General features: G+C 23.8%; 1 protein-coding gene, 1 long non-coding RNA gene and 1 pseudogene across 2 annotated transcripts; 2 read left to right on the forward strand and 1 right to left on the reverse strand.

The window, feature by feature from the left end:
• The first annotated feature begins 2152 nt into the window (after window positions 1-2152).
• LOC148569601 (uncharacterized) lies at window positions 2153-2884 on the forward strand. Its single transcript, XR_002362096.2, has 2 exons — window positions 2153-2335; window positions 2589-2884. It is a non-coding gene; the product is annotated as an uncharacterized LOC148569601 (long non-coding RNA).
• A 3142-nt stretch (window positions 2885-6026) lies between these two features.
• LOC107638195 (uncharacterized) lies at window positions 6027-8743 on the forward strand. The gene is made up of 4 exons (XM_016341364.3): window positions 6027-6238; window positions 6812-6886; window positions 7286-7342; window positions 8467-8743. The coding sequence occupies exons 1-4, from the start codon at window positions 6121-6123 to the stop codon at window positions 8601-8603; spliced, it is 387 nt and encodes a 128-aa protein (XP_016196850.1). The 5' UTR covers window positions 6027-6120; the 3' UTR covers window positions 8604-8743.
• An 11026-nt stretch (window positions 8744-19769) lies between these two features.
• Window positions 19770-20539, reverse strand: LOC148569602 (uncharacterized; annotated as a pseudogene).
• Between the last annotated feature and the right edge of the window lie 2675 nt (window positions 20540-23214).

Below are 23214 nucleotides of genomic sequence, written 5' to 3' on the forward strand. Positions count from 1 at the left end.
CTTATTATTATCCTTCTCACGGCATTATTTATTTATTTATATACCTCAGCTCATAGAGAAATTAAATTCAATGAATATGTCCAACTATAAAATAGTGTCATTGCAAATGTATGCATAATTGCATATACATATAACAGATGTATGTGAAATAATGTGTGGATTCACATTTTGCATTCACCATTGGTTAATTCAGCGTAAACTTAGTTTAAATAGAGTTTATAATCATCTTTCGGTGATTAAAAAACAGAAGATAATAGTTTTATGACATTTATCTTAATATAACTATTGTTATACAAAAATATTACTTGTACATTATTAAAATTAATTATTATATATTTAAATATAAATATATATTATTTAATTTATTGTTAATGTATATTTTATATTTTAATATATTTTTATATTAATTTTAATTATATAATTTTATATATTAATAATTACAAAGTATGAAAATATACACTAATTAAAATAATGATAAGGTTAATGATTCTAATTAGGGGTCTTCGCGGTGCGATTTGGATTGATTTTGAGTTAAAAACTCATCCGATTCGAACACTAATTTTACTTGCAGTGCGGTTTGGATTGGATTGGATTTACGGTTTTATAAATTAAAAAAATTAAATATATATAACAAGTCTCAACATCAAATTTTAAATAATCAACAATGACATAACAAGTCTCAACAATATCTTAAAAAGCCAACAATAACATAACAATATAAATAAAAATATATCTTAGTTAAAATAAATAAATAAATAATATTTTGAACATAAAATATTTATTAAATAATAATAATAATACATGAATAAAATAAAAATGTATAAAAAATTGAACATGTTATAAGTATAATTGTAAATATAATAATAAAATAATAATATTATAGTACATTGTGCAGTTTGGATTAGATTGGATCGGTTATGAAAATTAGATCCGAAATCCAATCCGATCCAGCGGTTTTCAAAAAATAGAATCCAATCAAATTCGAATTAGTGCGTTTTAATCGGTTTTCGGTTTAGATTGGATTAGCTGAACGGTTTAATTTGGATCGGTTTGGATTTAAACACCCCTAATTCTAATTATAAAAATGTAGATCGTCTGAAATTTAAACTAAAACATAAAAGTTAGATTTCTATTTTTATTCGTTTTGATTTTTTTTTTTTAAGAAAAAGTTTAGAAGGCTAGTGCTTTTATTAAAATTTGGTCAGTATTTAACCAGCAAAAAAAAGTAAATAATCTCATATAATTAGATGTAATTTCACATTATTAAAATATTAATGATAACTAATTGATGCCAATGAGTAATAGCTCAAATGGCATAGTCTCCTCATATTCAATTAAAAGGTTGCGAGTTCGAGTCTCATATCTTTGGTAAAAAAAAAATAATGACTAATTAATTGCTACAAATCACAAAACCTATTGACCCCTATCATTCCTCTTCTTTTAATATTTTATTTGAATATAAATAAAGATATTTTCTTATTGATATTTATATTTTAAAATTAATTAGAATAAATAATTTTACTTAAAAGTAAGAAATATCAGTAAACTATATAAGTAGTAAATCGAATCAACTAGATTCAATTTACTACTACTCTAACTAAATCGAATTTAATTAATTCAATTTACATAAAATTAGTATAAATAGAATCAATTAACTTCGATTTACATAAAATATGTGTAAAAATAGAACATACATATAACATTTTTCGTTTTAGGATATTAGTATAATATTAAAATGTATTTAAATTATATACTAATAATTAATTTTAATAGTTAATTTTAATATATATTTAATATATTATTATTATTAAAAAAATATTATTTGTATACTAAAATCAGCTACTAAAATTAACTACTAATATATTTGTGTATAAATACATGTGTGATTTAATTTATTTGTAATGTGTATTTATATTTCAATAACCCTATATATTTTATACTAATAGCTAACTTTAATAGCTGATTTTGGTATACACTTAACATAACCCTATTATTAAATGGTCATTAATACCAAGAAATCAGGCTTCAATTTATTATCTTACAATAAATGTTGTAGTCAATAATCTGTGTTCACACTATCTCTTAATTTGTACTATACTACTATAGTACTACTTTCTTGCTCTATATATATGTGTAAAATAATATACATCTCAAGTTCACTTGATAATTTTCTCATCTAATATTAGTTCTTTATCAAAAAGAAAAATGGCTTCTAAGAATGCAACACTCATTGTAGGACTTTTATTATTATTAGTTATGGTTGTTCTCATTATTCCTTCAAAGGTTGCTGCTGCTAGAGATTTTCCTGAGATAATTTCCTCTAACGCTAAAGCAGGTGATTAGTTTGAGATTTACTTTCAATATAAAATAGTTGTTCTCACACATATATTTATTTGTGTTGAATTATAAAAATCACATTCACTATAATTGGCTATGATATTATTATATAAATATTGAAGAAAATGTATGTAAAGTCATGCACTAATATTTCTTATGAAAATTATTATGTTTCTTATTTGCTAAATTAGTACCTTCATAATTTTTAAGAGAATTAAAAAGTTTATATTGTGTGTTTAATTAATTTGCAGAAAAAATATCAAAATCAAATAATGATAATGAAGTGGAAGGTTCTGATGGAGGAGCAGGAGTTGACCAGCATCCAAAACATTGTGACCCCAAAAAAGTTTGTTGCCGGGACCCACCTAGGTGCTAGTAGCATATAGCTACTAAACAATAATAAAAATTTATGAAAATTATTACTATATATATGCTTCGTATGTAAACTTTATAAAATAAAATATTAAAATAAGAGGACAAGAATAAAGAAGTACATTGATCGAAATAAAAGAAGATTAAGTCCGTCCTTTTTATTTTAATTATCATATGTTCCTCTCTCTCTATATATATCTATCTCCATTTATTAGCCTAGAAAATAAGAACAGAAAAATAAAAGAAAATAAGCCAAAAAAATAAAATAAAGTTGGTAATAAGTAACTCGCATGAGTTAGTAACTTTGGTATGAATTTGACAATAAGAAAAAAAAATCAACCGAGTAAATTAAAGCTTATATATTAATAATTGGATAAAGATTTCGTTAGTTTTTAGTATTGAATTTGACAATTAAAAAAAAAAATCAACCGAGTAAATTAAAGCTTATATATTAACAATTGGATAAAGATTTCGTTAGTTATTAGTATCTACAGACGAAGTATGGATATTTTGTTAAATTGTTGTATTTATGTATTTGATATATTTTAGATACGATATTCGTTGATACTCGTTCGATATATATTTTATTTAGTGTGTCTAACTGTATTTTAATAAAAAAATATAAATTTTTTTAAATACACTTAAACACACTTAAATATTATCACAATTCACGTATTAATATATCTATCCTTATTTTTAACATGTATTTTTTAAATAAATTTAAAAATAATATATATTATTATTTATTAAAATAAAAAATATTTTAAATATTTTATATAATTAAAAAAATATTAAAATATTATTATAATTTATCTAAAAATTATTTTATATTATATTTTATATATATATATATATATATATATATATATATCGTATTTTTATATCTTATAAGATTTTAAAATTTGTGTGTTCGGATATTTCGTATCGTAGGTAGTTGAATATTACTTACGAACTTACCATACTATTTTTTTTAAATAAATAAAAAAATTAAATATTTTTTAAAAATACTTTAAATTTCTAATCAATTTTTATTATCTAATTACCTGTATATCAGGATAAATGCTTAATAATAAAGTTTAAGTCTAGTAATACTTTTTTATTTTTTGAGAAAAGGATAAATAAGTTTTTAATTTTTTTTTCGGACATTTTTATTTTTGACCATTAAAAAATATTTTTAAGTCCCTGACGTCTTTAATAGTTGGACGGATCAGTCTCTTTATCCAAATGCTTCCGTCAGGCCCAACGAAAAAGTCTGACGTGGCTCCCGTAATGCTTGTCACACATACGTGTGGGTCATGCGTACGCGTCGCCTGACAGACTTCCCTCTCACGCGTACGCGTGACACATGCCTACGCGTCGCCATGATTTCAGCAAATTCTCATTTCTTCATAAATTCTTCACTTTGTCTGCTTTTTTTTTTTCATTTCTTTCAAACCATTCTTGCTTTTAAAACTTTAAATCACTCAAACAAACATATCAAGGCATCAAATGGGAGAAAAGTAAATTAAATTTAGTCCTAGCTAATCCCATTATAACCCTTAAAAAGACCTCTTGATATGTGTATCAATGCATTGAATATATGTTGATTGGTAGAAGAATAGCAAGCCTTAGAAAGCAAGATTAGTAGAGAATTGATCCTCAAATACTAGAGTGTAAACGAGATAAGACAGATGGACGCGATACGTGTATATGTCGTTTAGAGTGTAAACGAGATACATGTATTTAAAAAAAATTGAAAATAATAAAAAATATTAATAATATCAATAATCCAAACTTTTAGCATGCAATTATTAGTACATGAAAAGGTTAGTAGAAGAGATGAAAATGAAAAGATGGGAAGCGTGAAGTTGATGCATGATACATAAAACACAGGAATATGAGATAACCGTTTGCCAATTGTTGGGGATGGTGGAAAAAAAACTTAAATGGTTATCTCTCACGTTATCTCCCACTACTAACGAGATAACCATTTTAATTCTCTTCCCACTATCCCTATCAACCCATCAACCTTTCTTAACAATTGGCAAACAGTTGTCTCATCCTTTTATATTTTATGCATCGTGCATAAACTTCACGTTTTCCATCTTTCAATTTTTAGAAGTGGGCATAATTACCGTATTTATTCTCATCATTGAACTTTTCTTGAACATCGTACGAATTTTTTATTTTTCAAATTTAAATCAATCCAATTGAATCATAATTTAATCTAAAATTTTGTATGTACTATTTTTAAGTACTAATTGATCAAACATATTCATTTTAATCTTTTCTACCAATTTTTTTATGTACTAATTACATAGTAAAATTTTGGATTATTGATATTATTAATATTTTTTATTATTTGATATATATCGTATACACGTGTCGCATCCACCTGTTTTATCTCGTTCACACACTGTAAACGAGATACTTGCAAAATTATCTCGTTTACCGTGTGTACAAGATGTCTCTGGTACGGGTTGAGAGATGGATCGGAAACTTGCGGGTTGAGTCGGGAGCAATGGAAGGAGGTACTTGCAAAGACATTCCGATGCTCAAGTGATCTGAGAGGTATAAAGTGAGAGGAATGAGTGAATACCTGGTTTTCTTATTGATAGGTGATGATGAATATTTTATCTTATCTTGTTTGGCTAAAATAAAGGGGACGTTTGAATTCGAAGGTCAATTGAGAGCTCTAGTGAGCCGAATTTGTAACACCGTGTAAACAAAATAAGAAAAGGATATTTATTTCATTAAATATTTTTTAAATTATTTATTTTGATAATTATTATATTTATTTAATTTATAAAAATAAAAAATCCGACTTTGGTTCTATATACCAAAATTTTGCCGGATATGCCGGAGTCAATTCATGCTCAATTACTCATACAAGTATTAAATAGCATGGTTGAAAATAGCAATAAATCATTCTTCCTCAATTTATTATCTTACAATAAATGTTTGTAGTTATCTGTGTTCATATTATCTCTCATCAATAATGATGAGAAAAAACAAAAAAATAATTTAATAAAAATATTTAATAACAAAAATAAATTAATAAAAAATAATTAAAAATTATCTTATTTAATATTTATTAATTATTAAATAAAATAAATTTTGTCTATTTTTTATTTTTTAATATTATTTTTAATTTAAATAATCTAAAATTATATTATATAATATTTATTAAGTATTATAATTTAGATATTATAAATATATTTTTACAAATATTACATATAAAATTATAAATATTATTTTATATAAGACAAGTTTAGATATTATCTCTCTAACGTTATGGATCTCTTTTTAATGTGTATATGATACGTGTCCTTTCTTTCTCTGCCTCTCTCTCTCTATATATAAAATATATATCAACCTCAATTCATCACTTGATAACTTTCGAATCTGATTAGTTCCTTACTGAAAAGAAAAATGGCTAAGAATGTAATACTTATGTTAGGACTCTTATTATTAGCTATGGTTGTTCTAACTCCTTCAAAGATAGCTGCTACTAGAGATTATCCTGAGATTTCTTCTAACTTTAAAGCAGGTGATTAGTGTGAGCTTTATTTTGCTTTCAAATTTTCAATATTAGTACATATCCTTAGAAACTTTAAATCATTATTATATCAAATTAATGGTTGTTCTAATCATAAAAATCACATTCATTATGGTCCTATGCCAATGAGTTATAGCTCAAATGACATAGTCTCCTCATATTCAATTAAGAGGTTGTGGGTTCGAATTTTCTATCTTTGGTAAAAAAAAAAAGCATTATGGTCTATATTTATTTTAGTTTATTTACTTTTTGTGAGTTGTGACCATTATATATATATTTTTTATTATTGAATGTTATAATGACAAGTTATATGTTTTTATAACTATTAAATTTTTTTTCACTGATAATTGTTATAATTGTCACTAAAATATTTTAACAATAAAGTATAAATAACTAATTTTTAATTACAATAAATATGTTAGTAACTATTTTTAGCTGTTAAAGGTAAAATAAATTATTATTAAAAATGATTTTTCTCGTAACGATTATTATATATGCTATTTATTTGCTAAATATTAGTACCTTAATAATGTTCTGATTGTGTATTTAATTAATTTGCAACAGAAATATCAAAATCAAATGACAATGAAGTTGAAGGTTCTGGTGAGATAGGAGGAGTTAAGCTGGATGTTCCACCAGGTTGCCGTCTATGCTGCGATGGGAATTTCTGCAAAATTTGTTTTTGCAAGATACCTCCTCCGGCTCCTAGCATAGCTACTGAACAATAATAACAATTTATGAGATAGAGGAAAATAATAAAAATTATATATATTGTTAGAAATAAAAGAAGAGGAAGCCTGCCTTTTTTTTTATTTTATATATATATTATAAAATTTATATGAATAATATGTAAAAGCGTTTTTCAATTTAAACTGTCTTTTTTTTTATAAAACTAAAGGAAAGCCAAACCCACCAATAATATCCTTGCTGTTAATAAATTATTTGGCTAAATTAAATTTTTTTTTGTCCCTCAATTCCTCTTAGAAAATGTACACTAGTTAAAAATGTTTATTAATTGTGTATATAATATATATGCAGAAAAGTGGAAAAGAAATGCTGGATCATTAGATAAGACTGAGAAACTACCATCTACAGGTACCGTTAGACTTCTAAAATTCTAATCAAGAATCTCTAATAATAATAATAATAATAATAATAATAATAATAATAATAATAATGATGATGATGATGATGATGATGATGATGATGATGATGATGATAGTATCGATTAGATATATATTAGATAAATCTCAATTAGATAATAATTATTTATTTATTTATTTACTTTTTAAAGGTAGGAAGTTTATTATTTTTTGTAGCCATAGAAATTGCTAAGAAAATAGTCGCTAAAAATTATATATTTTTTGCAACTATTAAAAAAGTTTTTATCGGTAAATGTTATAATTGCCGTTAAAATTTGTTAGGACAAAGCATAAGACGGTTAATGTCTAATTGTCGGTAAATATATTAGCGGTTATTTTTATTGTCGTTAAAAATAAAATAAATGATCGCTAAAAATGATTTTTTTTTTTAGTCTCAGTCAAATTAATCTCATGTAATATTTGTACACGTTCATTATTCTTCTCGTGGTAATTACAGTAGTAATTACACATATTACATTGCTACTTCATAAATTATATTTTAATTATGAAAAATATTTGGGTACGAACACTTTTAAGTATAAAAAAATAGATAGCTAATAAGTTTTAATTCAAAATAAAACAAAAATAAAAAAAGAGCATTCATTACTTAAAATTTTTCTTTTATTATTACTATTAAAAACTTATTTCTACATTTGTATAATTTAATGTAAGGGTCGTAACTCGTGCTAAAGCCTAAAGCAAGCACTTTAACTAAAGAAATCAAACATGTATATATATTGTTTTACATAATTTTTAATGTATATTTCATATTTTAATATAAACAAAAAAAAAACAGAACCAATCGCACTAATATAAATTGCTAATGAGTTATAGCTCAAATGACATAGTCTCTCTATACTCATCTAAAAGGTTGCGGGTTCGAGTCTTCTATCTTTGGTAAAAAAAAAAAAAATCGCACCAATATAAATTTGCTGTTATGAGTAATTATATACTTAATCAACCTTTTAAATTAAATTTTTGTTTGGCCTTCAATTTGTCCTGTTTAATTCCTGTGATAAAATCTTAGAAAGGATGAACACTAATTAAAAATGTTTATTGTGTATAATATATATGCAGAAATATGGGAAAGAAATTATGGATCAGAAGGGTTTCCACCGTGCCGCGTGTGGTGCTGTGCCCCTTGGGGCTGTTCTTGTTGCAAGAAGAAACCACCACCTTCTAGTACCGTCAGACTTCTAATTAAAAATCACTGAAAAATATAATTATATATAAGAAGAATGTTTGAAGACCAATGCATTTAAGTATATATAAAAAAAATGGATTAATGTTTACTTAAATGTAAAATAAAAAATAAAAAAAATATTAATAATATATGTTTCAAATATTCGTGGCATGGCATCCTAAAACTGAATTTTTTTTTTTTAGCAGCTTAGTAGATTTGCAAAAATAGTTGATAATTTTACTTTTTTTTTTTTGTTTAGGTGTGCAAAAATATAGCCTCTTGTTTACGAACATATTTAACTTATTTAATATATTTTTAATTTATGTAATTATACATATACTTGGTAAATAATTTTTGTAAAATTCTCACGTGAATCTCAACCTATTTAATACATTAAGACAAATTTAAAAATATTTTTTATATTAAATTTAAAAATGTTTTTACAACTATTTCAATTTATAGTAATTAACTCATTAAGTTTTAGCACAATAAAAATATGGTACTATTAAATTTATTATATATTTTTTTTTCAGTTAGAAGTCCTATCATATCTATAAATTTAAGTACAAAATTTTATTTCTAAAAAATTCATATAAATATATTTAAACCAATAAATTTAAATATGAATGTTATAATCTTTACCTATTAAATATGAGTCATCTGTTGTGATAAGGATGAAAGATGAGGTGGATGATCATCATTAATATGGGCATTTTTTATTTCAAAACTGAATAGTTCAACTTCTAATGGCAAACCTAAGTTAATGAAATTAAAATTGTAACCTTCACACGCTTATAAATAATAAAGCAATCAGAGAAACTAAACACATAGCAATAAATAATTATCTCTCTCTTTTATGTTGCAATACTTCTTTCTTTCTCTTTATATATATATATACAACACAACATATAATATTAGTAATATATTAATCATTCTTATTATATTGAGTATTATAATCGTGGTGAATATTATTACTAGTGTTATCTAATTATATTTCTCTATCTTATATTTATATCTTTTTTATTTATTTATTTTATAACACCATCTCTTTTTTTTTTGGAGTATTTTTTTTCTTTGGTTTAAAACAAAAAAGAATTTGCAAAAATTAGAAAATCTTTACGTGACTACAAAATTGTATTCTTTCTTGAATAAATTCTATATTCATGGCTAATTGATTGGTTTAAACTTAATCACAAAATTTCCAACCAAAAAAAATTAAAATATTATTTTATTATCACTTAATCCGAATATATGCATTTAATTATCATGCTTTTAAGATTAGCAAAAAATTATTAATTAATGATATAATACTTTGATTTTTTAATTCAAGAACAAATTAAATAATTATGTATGATTGTACTATAATCTGTATAATTTATATTTAGTGTAATTAGTAATAAATTTAAAATTTTTATTAATATAATCATATATGCCTCTATCCGTTAATTGTTTTAAAACATTAATACCCGCATTCTAATTTTAATAATATATAAATATTTTATTTTTTATAATCATATATTAATATTCATGTTTCTTTATTAGTATAATATTTTTAAAATAAAAAAATTATTAATTAATGATATAATAAAAAAGAGAATCAAAATAAAATAATACTTAATACACCAAAAAACAAAATATCAAAATATCTAAAACAATCTATAAATTTCAAATAAAAAATTTAAAATATTATTTTATTCTCAAAATATAATTTAAAAATTCTATTTAATACACTAACATGTTTACTCCTCGATTAAATTTTATGTATTTAATTATAATATTTTTAAAATTAAAAAAAATATTAATTAATGACAATAATATAATAATATAATTCTCAAATTTAAGAACAAATAACTCTGTACAATTTTATATATGTATAATTTGAATAATCTACATTTAGTATAATTTAAAATAAATTAAAATATTATCTTTTTTTAATAATATAATCACACGTGTTTCTACCAACCGATTTAAAATATTAATACATATTTTTTAACTTTAATAATATATAAATATTCTTTTGTAATTACGTATTAATATCTACATTTTTAAAATATTTATTATTAATATTATATAATATATTAATATATGTAAAGTATTATATAAAACACGTATTTAAAATATTTTTTATATACATTTAATATTGTTGACAAAGAAATAATATTATTATTTTAAAAGACTCATTTTTTATGTATTGATAACTTAAAAGTATATTAAAATTATATGACATATTATTATATTAGCAGTTTTTTTAATTCAATTACTTGGATATATTTAAATTTGATAAAAAATTATAAATGGTAAAAAACTAAAATTAAAAATAAAAATTAAATATTACATGTTCAAATTAAATAGACCTAACTTATCATATTATTTAAATATAATTAGTATCTGGATTGATGAAAATAATTTTAGATAAAACATATGATAAATGTATGTATTGTAAATGATTGTATAAAAGATACTCCTGTTGTAAAAACAAAAAAAAATTGAATAATAACATTCATTATAAAATTAAAAAAAAAAAATTAAATTAAATTAAAAAAATGACAAAATTATGATTTATACTTTAAAAAGAATTAATTTCGATAAAAAAATACATTATCATTATATGAAATAATTAAAAAATTAAAAAATAAAATGAAATATTTTGGCTCAATAAAAAAAAATCGAGCTCTTTCCAATAAAGCTAACTTTACCTATATTCTGTTAGATTGGTCATAATATATGAATATATATATTAATCTAACCATATCTTCCAGTAAAATAAATTATCTCCTTTCATTGTATTTTTATATCTATGTAACTAGAATCCAGACCAGTTAATATAATTCAATGAGGTATTTAATGGATGTGGTGTATTGTAAATAATTACGGCAAAAAGACAATTACACTCTAATATTATTAGATGAAAGAAAATAAGTTTTAGTAAGAATAATAATCTAATTATCAAAAGAATAAGCGAATGGAAATATCAATAAAAGATCATAAAAAATTATAATTTGTATTTTAATAGGGATTAATTTTGATGAAAAATAAAGCATATATTCTTATTTTATGAAATAGATAGTAAAAAAAAAAATAACAAATTAACCAAAAAAAGTTTTGGCTTTAAAACTTAGACTCATGAACGATAAGAAAACATTATATATAACTTTTAGTCGCACAAAATTAATTATGAAAATGTGTTATTAATACACATGTGTATAATAAATTTATAAACGTAAATATCATATAAATGTTAATTATGTATGGTTGACAATTAGTATAATTAAAATTAAAATAATTTATTATTGAAATAATTAACAATTAATATAATTATTCATTAAATGCTAACTTTTGTATAATTATAAATAAGATATTTTTTTAAAATAAATTGAAGCGAAAGAGATACCGATATTAATACCAAAATACATCACGTCAGATGTCAGTATTTTTAGCGTTAGGATAAACAAAAAAGAAAAAAAAATTATTGTCAATCACTCTTGCATTGTATTTTTCTAAAATAAAGTTATATTTTTTATTTTCATATTTTTTGTCAGCAAAAATACAACTAAATATATAAATTAATAAATTTTTGTATTCTAATTTAAATTACTAAATAAAGAATTTATTTTATTTAAATAAAAAATTCCTTGATTCAATTATTTTTTCTTTTGCATGATATAGACTTAATCTATTTAATTATATTTATTTTCATTTTCCGACCATAAACATCTTATATCCATTAAGAAAATTTTAACTTTTCTAATACATTAATAACTTATTAGAAACCTAAAAAACAAAATATTATTATTAAAATGTTTTTACTTAGACATTCTTTATGTTGAGTTTAAAGAATTAAAATATTATTAAGATAATGACTAAATATTATTGAATTATTAGTGAATTGATTGTGTAAATTATTTTGTTTAGAATGTAGAAAACAAATTGAATTAAAACAGGTCCAAAAAACAATAATACAAGTCCAAATGGCATCTGGCCCCCACACAATCATGATCTAAGAATTATTTGCTCCATCATAAAAATTTCTCATCATTAGATACAAAAACAAGCCTCTTAGTAAAATAAAGAAAGAGAAAAAAATTGGCCAATATCCAAACATAAATCTCAAACGGTGGTCTACGTCTAAATCTATTCACTCAACTTATTTGCTAAGTACTTTATTTCAAATTGCGTCTGAACCAATTCATATATCTATCGAAATCAAAATTCTTTTTTCTTTCTCTTCTCCTTTCTTCCACATCACAACACGTAAACTCTCTAAAAAAAGAAAAAAAAATTCTAAAACTAGGACAAAGTGAAGAACAAAAAGAATTTTCCAATTTTAAGTAACGAAGAGAAGGTCAAAGAAGTTAGGGACAAAAGCAAGATTACATCCAAGGACAAATCACAAAAAGAGAGTTTTTACATTTGTGATTCGTTGAAGGTTGCTGAAAAAAATTTTTGTATTGCAAGCACTAATTTGAAAGAAAGAAAAAAGTAAAGATAACAAAGGTTTGCTATAGACCAATGCTAAAAAATATGATTTGGAGCTAAAGCAAGAATGCACGATTTAAATTCAAGAGGTAAGATGAAAAATATTGAAGAAAAAGAAGATTGAATGTATGGTTGCATGTTTAATTTAGTCACTATTTCTACTATCTCTCTTCTGTCATAATGCTGCTATTACTGATTTTGGGAGAAGAAATCAAACAAGGTGCTAAAGCAAATTTCAAGTCTAGGAAGCTTCATTCCTCTATTAAAGGAATGAACGGCCAAGGATTGGAGTAAGGAGTGAGAGCACAACGTTTGGGTTCCATAACTCACTAAGCTCTTTATTCTTCTCCTTCATGATTTTCATTGAGTATCTCATTTTTTCAATTTAATCTTTCTGTGTTTCAATGGTAAAAGACAAAATAGTGAAGTTTGTAAGAAAAATTCATTGAGTGAAAAAAGGCAGAGAGTTAGACTTGAAAAAAAAATCATAGCTATTTTAGAAATTCTTTATTAGTTTTTCTATTTTGTTGTCATGATCTTGAGGGAATTTCCTTACAAGTTGGGTTAGCACTTTACTGTTGAAAAGTTAGGGTGAGTTCATAGTCAAGTCTAGCTTGTATTAGAAACTGGATTTGTCCCAGATAGGATTGGTTAGAATTCTAGGAAGAATTGGTGAATGTAATTCTGTTGAAAGATAGTAAAATTTCATCATGAAAACTGGATGTAAGCTACATTGCACTGAGAAGCTGAATTAGGATATATCTGTGTGTCATTATTTTTTTTCTTTTGTTTTTGGTTCTGCGTTATAAGAGACAAAATTAAAGTATCTCCTGATTTTATTATTCACCAGCAACACTTCTCTATAACATACCTTACACGTAACTCTGTTTTGATTTCTACTGCGTCAAGAGACAAAAACATAGTCTCTTCTTTTTTCTACTCAAAGTATCTCAACAGAACTTAAGGTTAAAAGCAAAATTAAAAGAAGACCAAGATTCAACCCCTTTTTCTTATCCACTGATAACTATCACTTTACAAATACTCTAACAATGCAAGAACTGCTCATGCTATTGAATATTAAATATTTATAGTTGTCAAAATCGAACTGGTCATGCTATTGATTTACTAATTTATTGATTTAATCAATGAGTTACTGATTGAACCGGTAGAACCAGTTTTATATAAATAAAAAGTAAAAAAATAATAAAAAATTTAAAATTAAAATTAAAATTTAAAATACATATCTTTACTAATATTTTTAAAACAATAAAATTTCAATAAATTATAATCAATAAGTTATAATCCGATTATTATTAAATAAATATATAAAATTATAGTATTTTTTAATAATAAAATTTTTTAAATTTTATTTTTATATTAAAATATTATATATTTATTATATTGTTATATACTATATGTATTGATTGAAAAATAATATTTTAATCATAAAAAATAATTATATTATAATTAATTTAAATATAAATGAGTATAAAATTAAAATAATACCTCTAAAAATTATTGTGCGATTTTACTATATAATTAATAATAAGCATATAAAATAATATGGAATAACATAACTTAGTGGTAAGGGGAGCATGCAGTATAAGAAAGACTTGGTTAAACTCTAAATAGTCCCTGAGATTGGCATCGTGCACTAAAATCGTCCCTCAGATTCTAATTGCATCAATTACGTCTCTGAAATTGACAAAATTGCACCACATTAATCTTTGACCCATTTTTCATTAACGATGTGATGACATGGTTTGATAATGTGAACTGTTAATGACACATGTCACTCTATAATTTGGCCACGTGTAACGGTATGATGATGTGTTGACCAGTGACACGCAGCATACTGATGTGGATGGTTGTGCCACGTATCACGATGCTATTTAGTCACGTGTCCATTTGTGCCACGTGTCGCAACAGTATTCGTCCACGTTTCATCCATTATATTATGTCATCATTGTAGATGTACTAAATTAGTCCCTCACTTTGCATTAAGTGACTCATTTTAGTCCCTGAAATTGAATGTCGTGCACCAAACTAGTCCCTTCATTAATTTTTTCTTATTTTTTTAAAAATTTAAAATTTTTAATATTTTGGATGCACTAAGTTTAATTCTATTTTTTCATATATCGTTTAAATACAAATACTTTTATAAAAATATTTAAGATTTTAGTTTTAATTATATAATTTTTTTCAATAATAATTTAACATTGATAAATTTTGTAATATATAAGTATATTATTATTAAAAAAAATTATATGATTGATTAGACTTTTCACAAGAAATCAAGAATTAAGATACACTTTTTTTTTTTCGATTCTTATGAAATACACGTTTTTATTGTGTGTAAATAAGCTATAGACTGAAGGCACTTCAAGCACCTTCACTATCATCTTCGACCTCTTCAGTCTAGAAGAAAGAGGTCAGAGATGGTAGCAAGAATACTTGTCTTCACGTCAACTCCAAGATGGCGGTTAGGGGTACCTGCAAGAAAAAAAATATTTTATAAAAACACTTGTATTTAAATAACATGTGAAAAAATAGAATTGAAACTAATGCATTCAAAGATGTTGAGAATTTTGAATTTATAGAAAAAAATGAAAAAAAAAAACTAGTGAAAGGACTAGTTTGGTGCACGACATTCAATTTTAATGATTAAAATGAGTAACTTAATGCAAATTGATGGACTAATTTGGTGCATCTACAATGATGACATAGCGGATGACACGTGGATGAATACTGTTGCGACATGTGGCACAAACGGACACGTGGCCAAATAGCATTGTGACACGTGACACAACCGTCCACATTAGCATATCACGTATCACCGGTCAACATATCATCATACCATTACACGTGGCCAAATTATGGAGTGACACATGTCACTAATAATCCACGTCAACAAGCCATGTCATCACGTCTTTAATGAAAAATGGGCTAGAAATTAACGTAGTGCATTTTTGTCAATCTCAGAGACGCACTTAGTGCAATTAAAATTTTAGAGACAATTTTAGTGCACGTCTGCACGACATCAAATCTCAGAGACCATTTTAAAATTTGACTGGGAAGACTTAAGTTTATTAAACCACATTTTCGTCAATTTTAAAATTTCTTCTCGAGCCGTTGGATTGAATCGATTTCCACCAATTTTAATCGGTTGTTACTAAGTCTTGATCTTAAACAACCTTAAAATTGGACCGTATCAATTGGAGGTCCAATTCACCAAATTTTTAGTCAAATCGATTCGATCTGATTTTCGCAATTATAAAAATACTTATAAAAAATTCTACTCAATACATCCTTAGCAAATATATCTTGACACTTATTATTATATTATGGTAAGTTAATAAGTTACAAATTTCTTTTCTCGATATAGACATATTTTCTAGTCAATCCTCTTTCTATATAGATATGATAAAAAAAAAATTTTTGTTTTCTTGCGATATGGTCAATCCTCATCCAAATTTTTATTAAATTGTCAGTTGACTTTATTAAAAATATATAATCTTTTTTCTACATTTTTAAATATTTCATAGAGTTGTTTATTATTCATATTATTTTTAGATTATTTTTATCAGCAAAATAAAACTTTTAGATATTATTTTATTAATTTTTCTATTACTTATAATAGAAAATATTCATATTTGTATACAATAATATTTTAAAAACTTAAAATGTATATATAATAATCCACCAATAAAAATAAAAAATTTTAAGAATTTAAACTAATAAAAAAAATAACATAAATAATTATATCTTAAATAAAAAATATATATATTAATTTACTATTAATTAATTTTTATCATTTCTCCATTATATTCTTGTCATTCTCCTATATAAAGTATTCTTATGATCTTTTGATAACTTATCATCTTCTATCATCAGATTATAGCTCTCTATAAAAATGGCTTCAAAGTATGCATTAGTAATTTTAGGACTCTTAGCCATGATTGCTCTGGTTCCATCAAAGATGACAGCTGCAAGAGACTTTGCTGTAAAAGGTAATCAATTTGCACTGGCATTTATTTTGCATTTTCTTTACTCTTAAAATCTCTGAATCATTGGTAAAGCTTTCATTAAGGGTTCTTTTTATCTCACTAATGTCAATGTTAACTTATAATAAAAAAAAAGATATTTTTAGTAATCGATAAAGATGTTCATCGTATTGAATCTCATATTTGCATTTTTTATGTTTGAATTCGATTTGATCCATACATTTACAGTTCGGATTAGATATCGAATATATCTGCAAAATAAAAAATATATTAAAAAACTTATTTCTATTAGGAATATTTATGGATCGGATCCGATCCACACATTTGCGATATTTATCCGAATCCAATCCAAAATTACGAGTATCGATCCGATAAATAAAACTATCGGATCGAATCCGATATTTGCACACTAATAAGATCGGATTGCGGATTTTATGTAGGTATCTGCATATCCGATTTGTACACCAGCGGATTTACAAAAATAAATAAATAACTAAATATTCTTTTTATATTTTATTTTAATTAATAATTATCATATATATTGTATTATTTTATCTTTATTATTTAAAAAAAGTATGTTTAATAATATTTTAAGAATACAGATCTCAGATATATCTACAAAACATATAAATATTTTTAAAAGCTTATATTTTTTAATAAAAATATAAGCTTTTAAAAATATAAGCTTTTAAAAAGAGATTTTATTGATATTTTTTAATAAAAATATAAGCTTTTAAAAATATTTATATGTTTTGTAGATATATCTGAGATCCGATCCGTAAATGTACGCATTAGATCGGATCCAAACTTAAAAATCGCGATATTGAATTCGATCCGATAATTTTAGCGCAGATCGGATAGATCCGATCCGCGTTCACCACTTCACCCTTAATTTTTATAAAAAAAAGTCAATAAAATACCTTTTTTTTTTCATTTTTTAAAACATATTTATTTTTTAAAATATTAGTAAATTAATTTTTCTAAAATAACAAAATAAATTAATACAATATATATTAATAATAATTATTAATTGAAAAATATAAACACAATATATTATTTATTTTTGCTAATATTAGTACCTTAATAATGTTTAAGAGAACTCACAAGCTCATTGTGTATTTAATTAATTTGTAGCAGAAATATCAAAATCAAATGATAATGAAGCTGAAGGTTCTGGTGAGATAGGAGGAATTAAGCTGGAGATTCCAAAAGGTTGCCGTCTATGCTGCCAAGGGAAAATCTGCTATACTTGTTTTTGCAAGAAACCTCCTCCTAGCAATAATAACAATTTATGAGATAGAGGAAAATAATAAAAATTATATATATTGTTAGAAATAAAAGAAGAGGAAGCCTGCCTTTTTTTAATTCTATATATATTATAAAACTTATATGAATAATATGTAAAAAAGTTTTTCAATTAAAACTTTTTTTTTATATATAAAACTAAAGGAAACCCAAACCCATCAATACCCTTGCTGTTAATAAATTATTCAGCTAAATTAAATTTTCTTTTACCCCTCAATTATTCCTCTTAGAAAATGTACACTAGTTAAAAATGTTTATTAATTGTGTATAATATATATATGCAGAAAAGTGGGAAAGAAATGCTGAATCATTAGATAAGACCGAGAAACTACCATCTAAAGGTACTGTTAGACTTCTAAAATTCTAATCAAGAATCTCTGAAAATAATAATAATAATAATAATATTAACCTTTTTTGGGATAGTATCGATTAGTTATATAATAGATAAATCTCAATCAGGTAATAAACTTTTATTTATTTATTTATTAAAGACTGCTAGATTAATCTCATGTAATATTTTTATACTTTCATTTCTCTCGTAGTAAGCATAAAAGATTATAACAGTAATTATATATATTATATTGTTACTTCATAAATTATATTTTATTATGAAAAATATTTGGAGACCAACACTTCTTTTGAGTATAAAAAAGAAATAGATAGCTAATTACTTTTAATTAAAGAAAAACAAAAATAAAAAAAGTATTCATTACTATTAAAAACCAATTTCTACATTTTTGTATAATTTAGTGTAAGAGTCCTAACTCGTGCTAAAGCCTAAAACAATTTGCATTGGCATTTATTTGCTTTTTCTTTACTCTTACAATTGGATAAAGTTTGTTAGTTATTAAAAACTCTGTAGTCAATTTTACGTGAAGTTAATATTTATTAGGAGTTGTTAGATAAAAATTTAATTAAATCAATTAAATTATTTAATAACTCTCAATTATCAATTTTATATAAAATTGATTGCACCTCAATTTTTATCTTGTTAGTTAATACAGAATAACAAAAAATTATAAAAGTATATACAGATTCCGAATTTCCGTAAAAAAGATTATGAATCGAAAAAATTGTCATATCATAATAACACACTATTTATTTTTAATTATTAGAGTGCTATCTAATCATGAAGATAATAGACTTCCACTTAAAAAATTAAAGTTTATTTTTAATTATTTTTTTATTTTTAAATGAATGAATAAAAATTCAAATATATATTATGTTTAAAAAATAATTAAAAGATTTACTAAAATTACTAATAAATTTTCATTATCTAATTTTCCAGTAAAAATTGTAATAAATTGAAGTCTATTAATACTTTTTTAGTTTTTTTTTTTAAACAAAAAGGGGAAAATTAAGGAAAAAAAAAGGCTAAAAATTAAGGAGGAAAAAAAGGCTAAAAATCTTCATCAATAATCTTGAACTAGGGCTTCAACAAGAGTAGCAATGGCAGAAATAGGGTTCCCAAAAATGGGTGAAAATATTAACTTGAAGACCACAACCGCTATCTTTAATTTGTATACTTCTTGACTGTCCCCAATCAAATTGATGACCTTGTTAAAGCAAGTTGATGAGATTCATAAAAAAAAAGTCTAGAGATCAGTAACTTTGTTAAATTCTGACCAGCATATAACCAGCAAAGAAAAGTGAGTCATTGAATGAAATCTCACACTATTAAAACCATCATTGATGGCTATTTAATGGCTACAAATCACAAAAATTGCTGGTCCCTAACATTCCTCGATCCATAATCATTCATCTCATGATGAATTATTGAATAATTGTTTTGTTCTTGAGTTGAAAAATAGCCTCTCTTCCAATTCTCAAGAATCAATTCCTTAACACAAGAAACATGGTAACAAGAATTATTATCCTCATTACAAGACACATAAGATCAACCCTTAACTTTGTTCACAACATTCCTACTCTTACAGTTTAGGCACTTCCTCGGAACCTTTTGAGACAATTTCAATGTCACACATCCATCTTTGTCGCAAACACTATCTTTCAGCTTCAAACAACATGGGTGCAAATCAAATCCTGTCTGGGAATAATGGTACACAAACCCTAGCACATTTTTTCCACCTGCATCACAATTCCTGGTCCGGTATCCGGGCGCCTTCTCGTAGAACTCGAAGTGGCTTTTAGGGAAAAATCGATGGAAGGCAAGCGAATCCATCAGGCTATTGATTTACTAATTTATTGATTCAATTGATGAGTTATTAATTGAACCGTTTGAACTGATTTTATATAAATAAAATAAAAAAATTAAAAATCTAAAATTAAAACTTAAAATATATATTTTTATTAATATTTTAAAAATAATTAAATTTTAACAAATTATAATAAATAAATTAAAATTTAATTATTATTAAATAAATATATAAAATTTTAATTTTTTTTAATAATAATTTTTTTAATTTTATTTTTATATTAAAATATTTTTATATTTATTATATTATTATATACTATGTATATTTAATAAAAAATAATATTAATAAATATTATATAATTATAAAAATAATTATATTGTAATTAATAAAAATATTTGATATTTTTTATTTATATATGTTTAATAATATTTATAAATAATTTAAATATAAGTGAATATAAAATTAAAATAATATCTAAAAAAATTATTGTATAATTTTATTATATAATTAATAATAAATATATAAAATAATATAGAATAACATAACTTAGTTATAGTACAAAAAAGACTTAGGTTCAAGTCACATCTTTATCAATTTTAAAATTTATTCAGTTGAATCGATTCGATTCGGTTTTCACAATTATAAAAATACTTATAAAAAATTCTACTCAATATATTCTTAGAAATATATATCTTAACACTTATTATTATTATTAGAGTGAATACCCCATCCGGCCCCTGACAATTATCTCGAAAGGACAACGAGGCCCAAAAAAAAAAAAAAACACCCAATCCGGCCCCTGATAATTTTTTTAAGGACTGATTAGCCCCTTTGCCAAAAAAAATAACATTAATTTTTTTTTGGCACAGGGGCCTCGTTGTCCTTTCGAAGTAATTGTCAGGAGCCGGGTTGGGGTTTTTTTTTTGTCAGGGGCCGGGTTGAGGTTTTTTTTTTGTCAGGAACCTCGTTGTCTTTTGAGGTAATTGTCAGGGGCTGATTTAGATTTTTTTCTTCTTCTTATTATTATTATTATTATGGTAAGTTAATAAGTTACAAGATTCTTTTCTAGATATGAACATATTTTGTAGTCAATCCTCTTTTTAGATATGGTAAGATTTTTTTTGTTTCGGTCAATCCTCATCCAAACTTTTATTAAATTGTCAGTTGACTTTCTTAAAAATACATAGTTTCTTTTTTTTTAACGTTTTCAAATATTTCATAAAATTGTTTATTATTCATATTTATTTAGATTATTTTTATCAGCAAAATATTTGTTAATTTTTTTATTATTTATAATAGAAAATTTTCATATTTTTATATAATAATATATATATTTTAGAAACTTAAAATGTATATATAATAATCCATCAATAAAAAATTAAAATTCTAAAAATTTCAACTAATAGAAAAAAAACAACAAAGTTGATTTATGATTATATCTCAAACAAAATCTATATTAATTTGCTATTAGTTAATTTTTATCATTTCTCCATTGTATTCTTCTCATTCTCCTATATAAAATATCCTTATGGTCCTTTGATAACTCATAATCTTCTATCATCAGATTATAGCTCTCTATAAAAAATGGCTTCAAAGTATGCATTAGTAATTTTAGGACTCTTAGCCATGATTGTTCTGGTTCCATCAAAGATGACAGCTGCAAGAGACTTTGCTATGAAAGGTAATCAATTTGCATTGGCATTTATTTTTTTCTTTACTCTTACAATCTTTGAATCATTGATAAAGCTTTTTCATTAAGGATTCTTTTATCTCACTAATGTCAATGTTAATTTATAATAAAAAAATAGTTTTAGTAATTGATAAAGGTGTTCATATATTGGATATGATCAAAATCTCGATCAATTCGCATTAAATTCATTGTATTGAATCTCATATTCGCACTTTTTATGCTTGAATTTGACCCAATTCACACATTTGCATTTCGGATCGGATATCGAATATATATGCAAAAAAAAATATAATAAAAAACTTATTTCTATTAAGGGTTGTTTATGGATTGGATCGGGGTATTTATCCGAATACGATTCGAAATTACGGATATTGATCCGATCCGTAAAGGTATCGGATCGGATCCGATTTATACACTAATAGAATCGGATTACGGAATTCATGCAGATATCCGCATATCCGAGTTGCATACCCGCAAATCTGTAAAAATAAATAAATAAATAAGTAAATATTTTTTATATTTTATTTTAACTAATAATTATCATATATATTGTATTATTTTATTTTTATTATTTAAAAGAGAGAAGAAAAAAGATTTTATTGATATTTTTTAATAAAAATATAAGCTTTTTAAAATATTTATATATTTTTTAGATATATCTGAGATTTGATCCGCAAATATACGGATTGGATCGGATCCAAGTTTAAAAATCGCGAATATTGGATCCGATCCGATAACTTTAGTGCGGATCGAATTGAGATTTTGGTCATATCCGATCTGCATTCACCCCTAATTTCTATAAAAAGAAAAGTCAATAAAATACTTTTTTCACTTTAATATTTTTTTACTCTTTTAAACATATTTACTTCTAAAATAACAAAATAAATTAATACAATATATATGAATAATAATTAATAATTGAAAAATATAAATACAATATATTATTTATTTTTGCTAAATATTAGTACCTTAATAATGTTTAAGAGAACTCACAAGCTCATTGTGTATTTA

This window comes from Arachis ipaensis, chromosome B4 (genome assembly GCF_059453495.1).
Source record: "Arachis ipaensis isolate K30076 ecotype BB chromosome B4, ASM5945349v1, whole genome shotgun sequence".
NCBI lineage: Eukaryota > Viridiplantae > Streptophyta > Magnoliopsida > Fabales > Fabaceae > Arachis > Arachis ipaensis.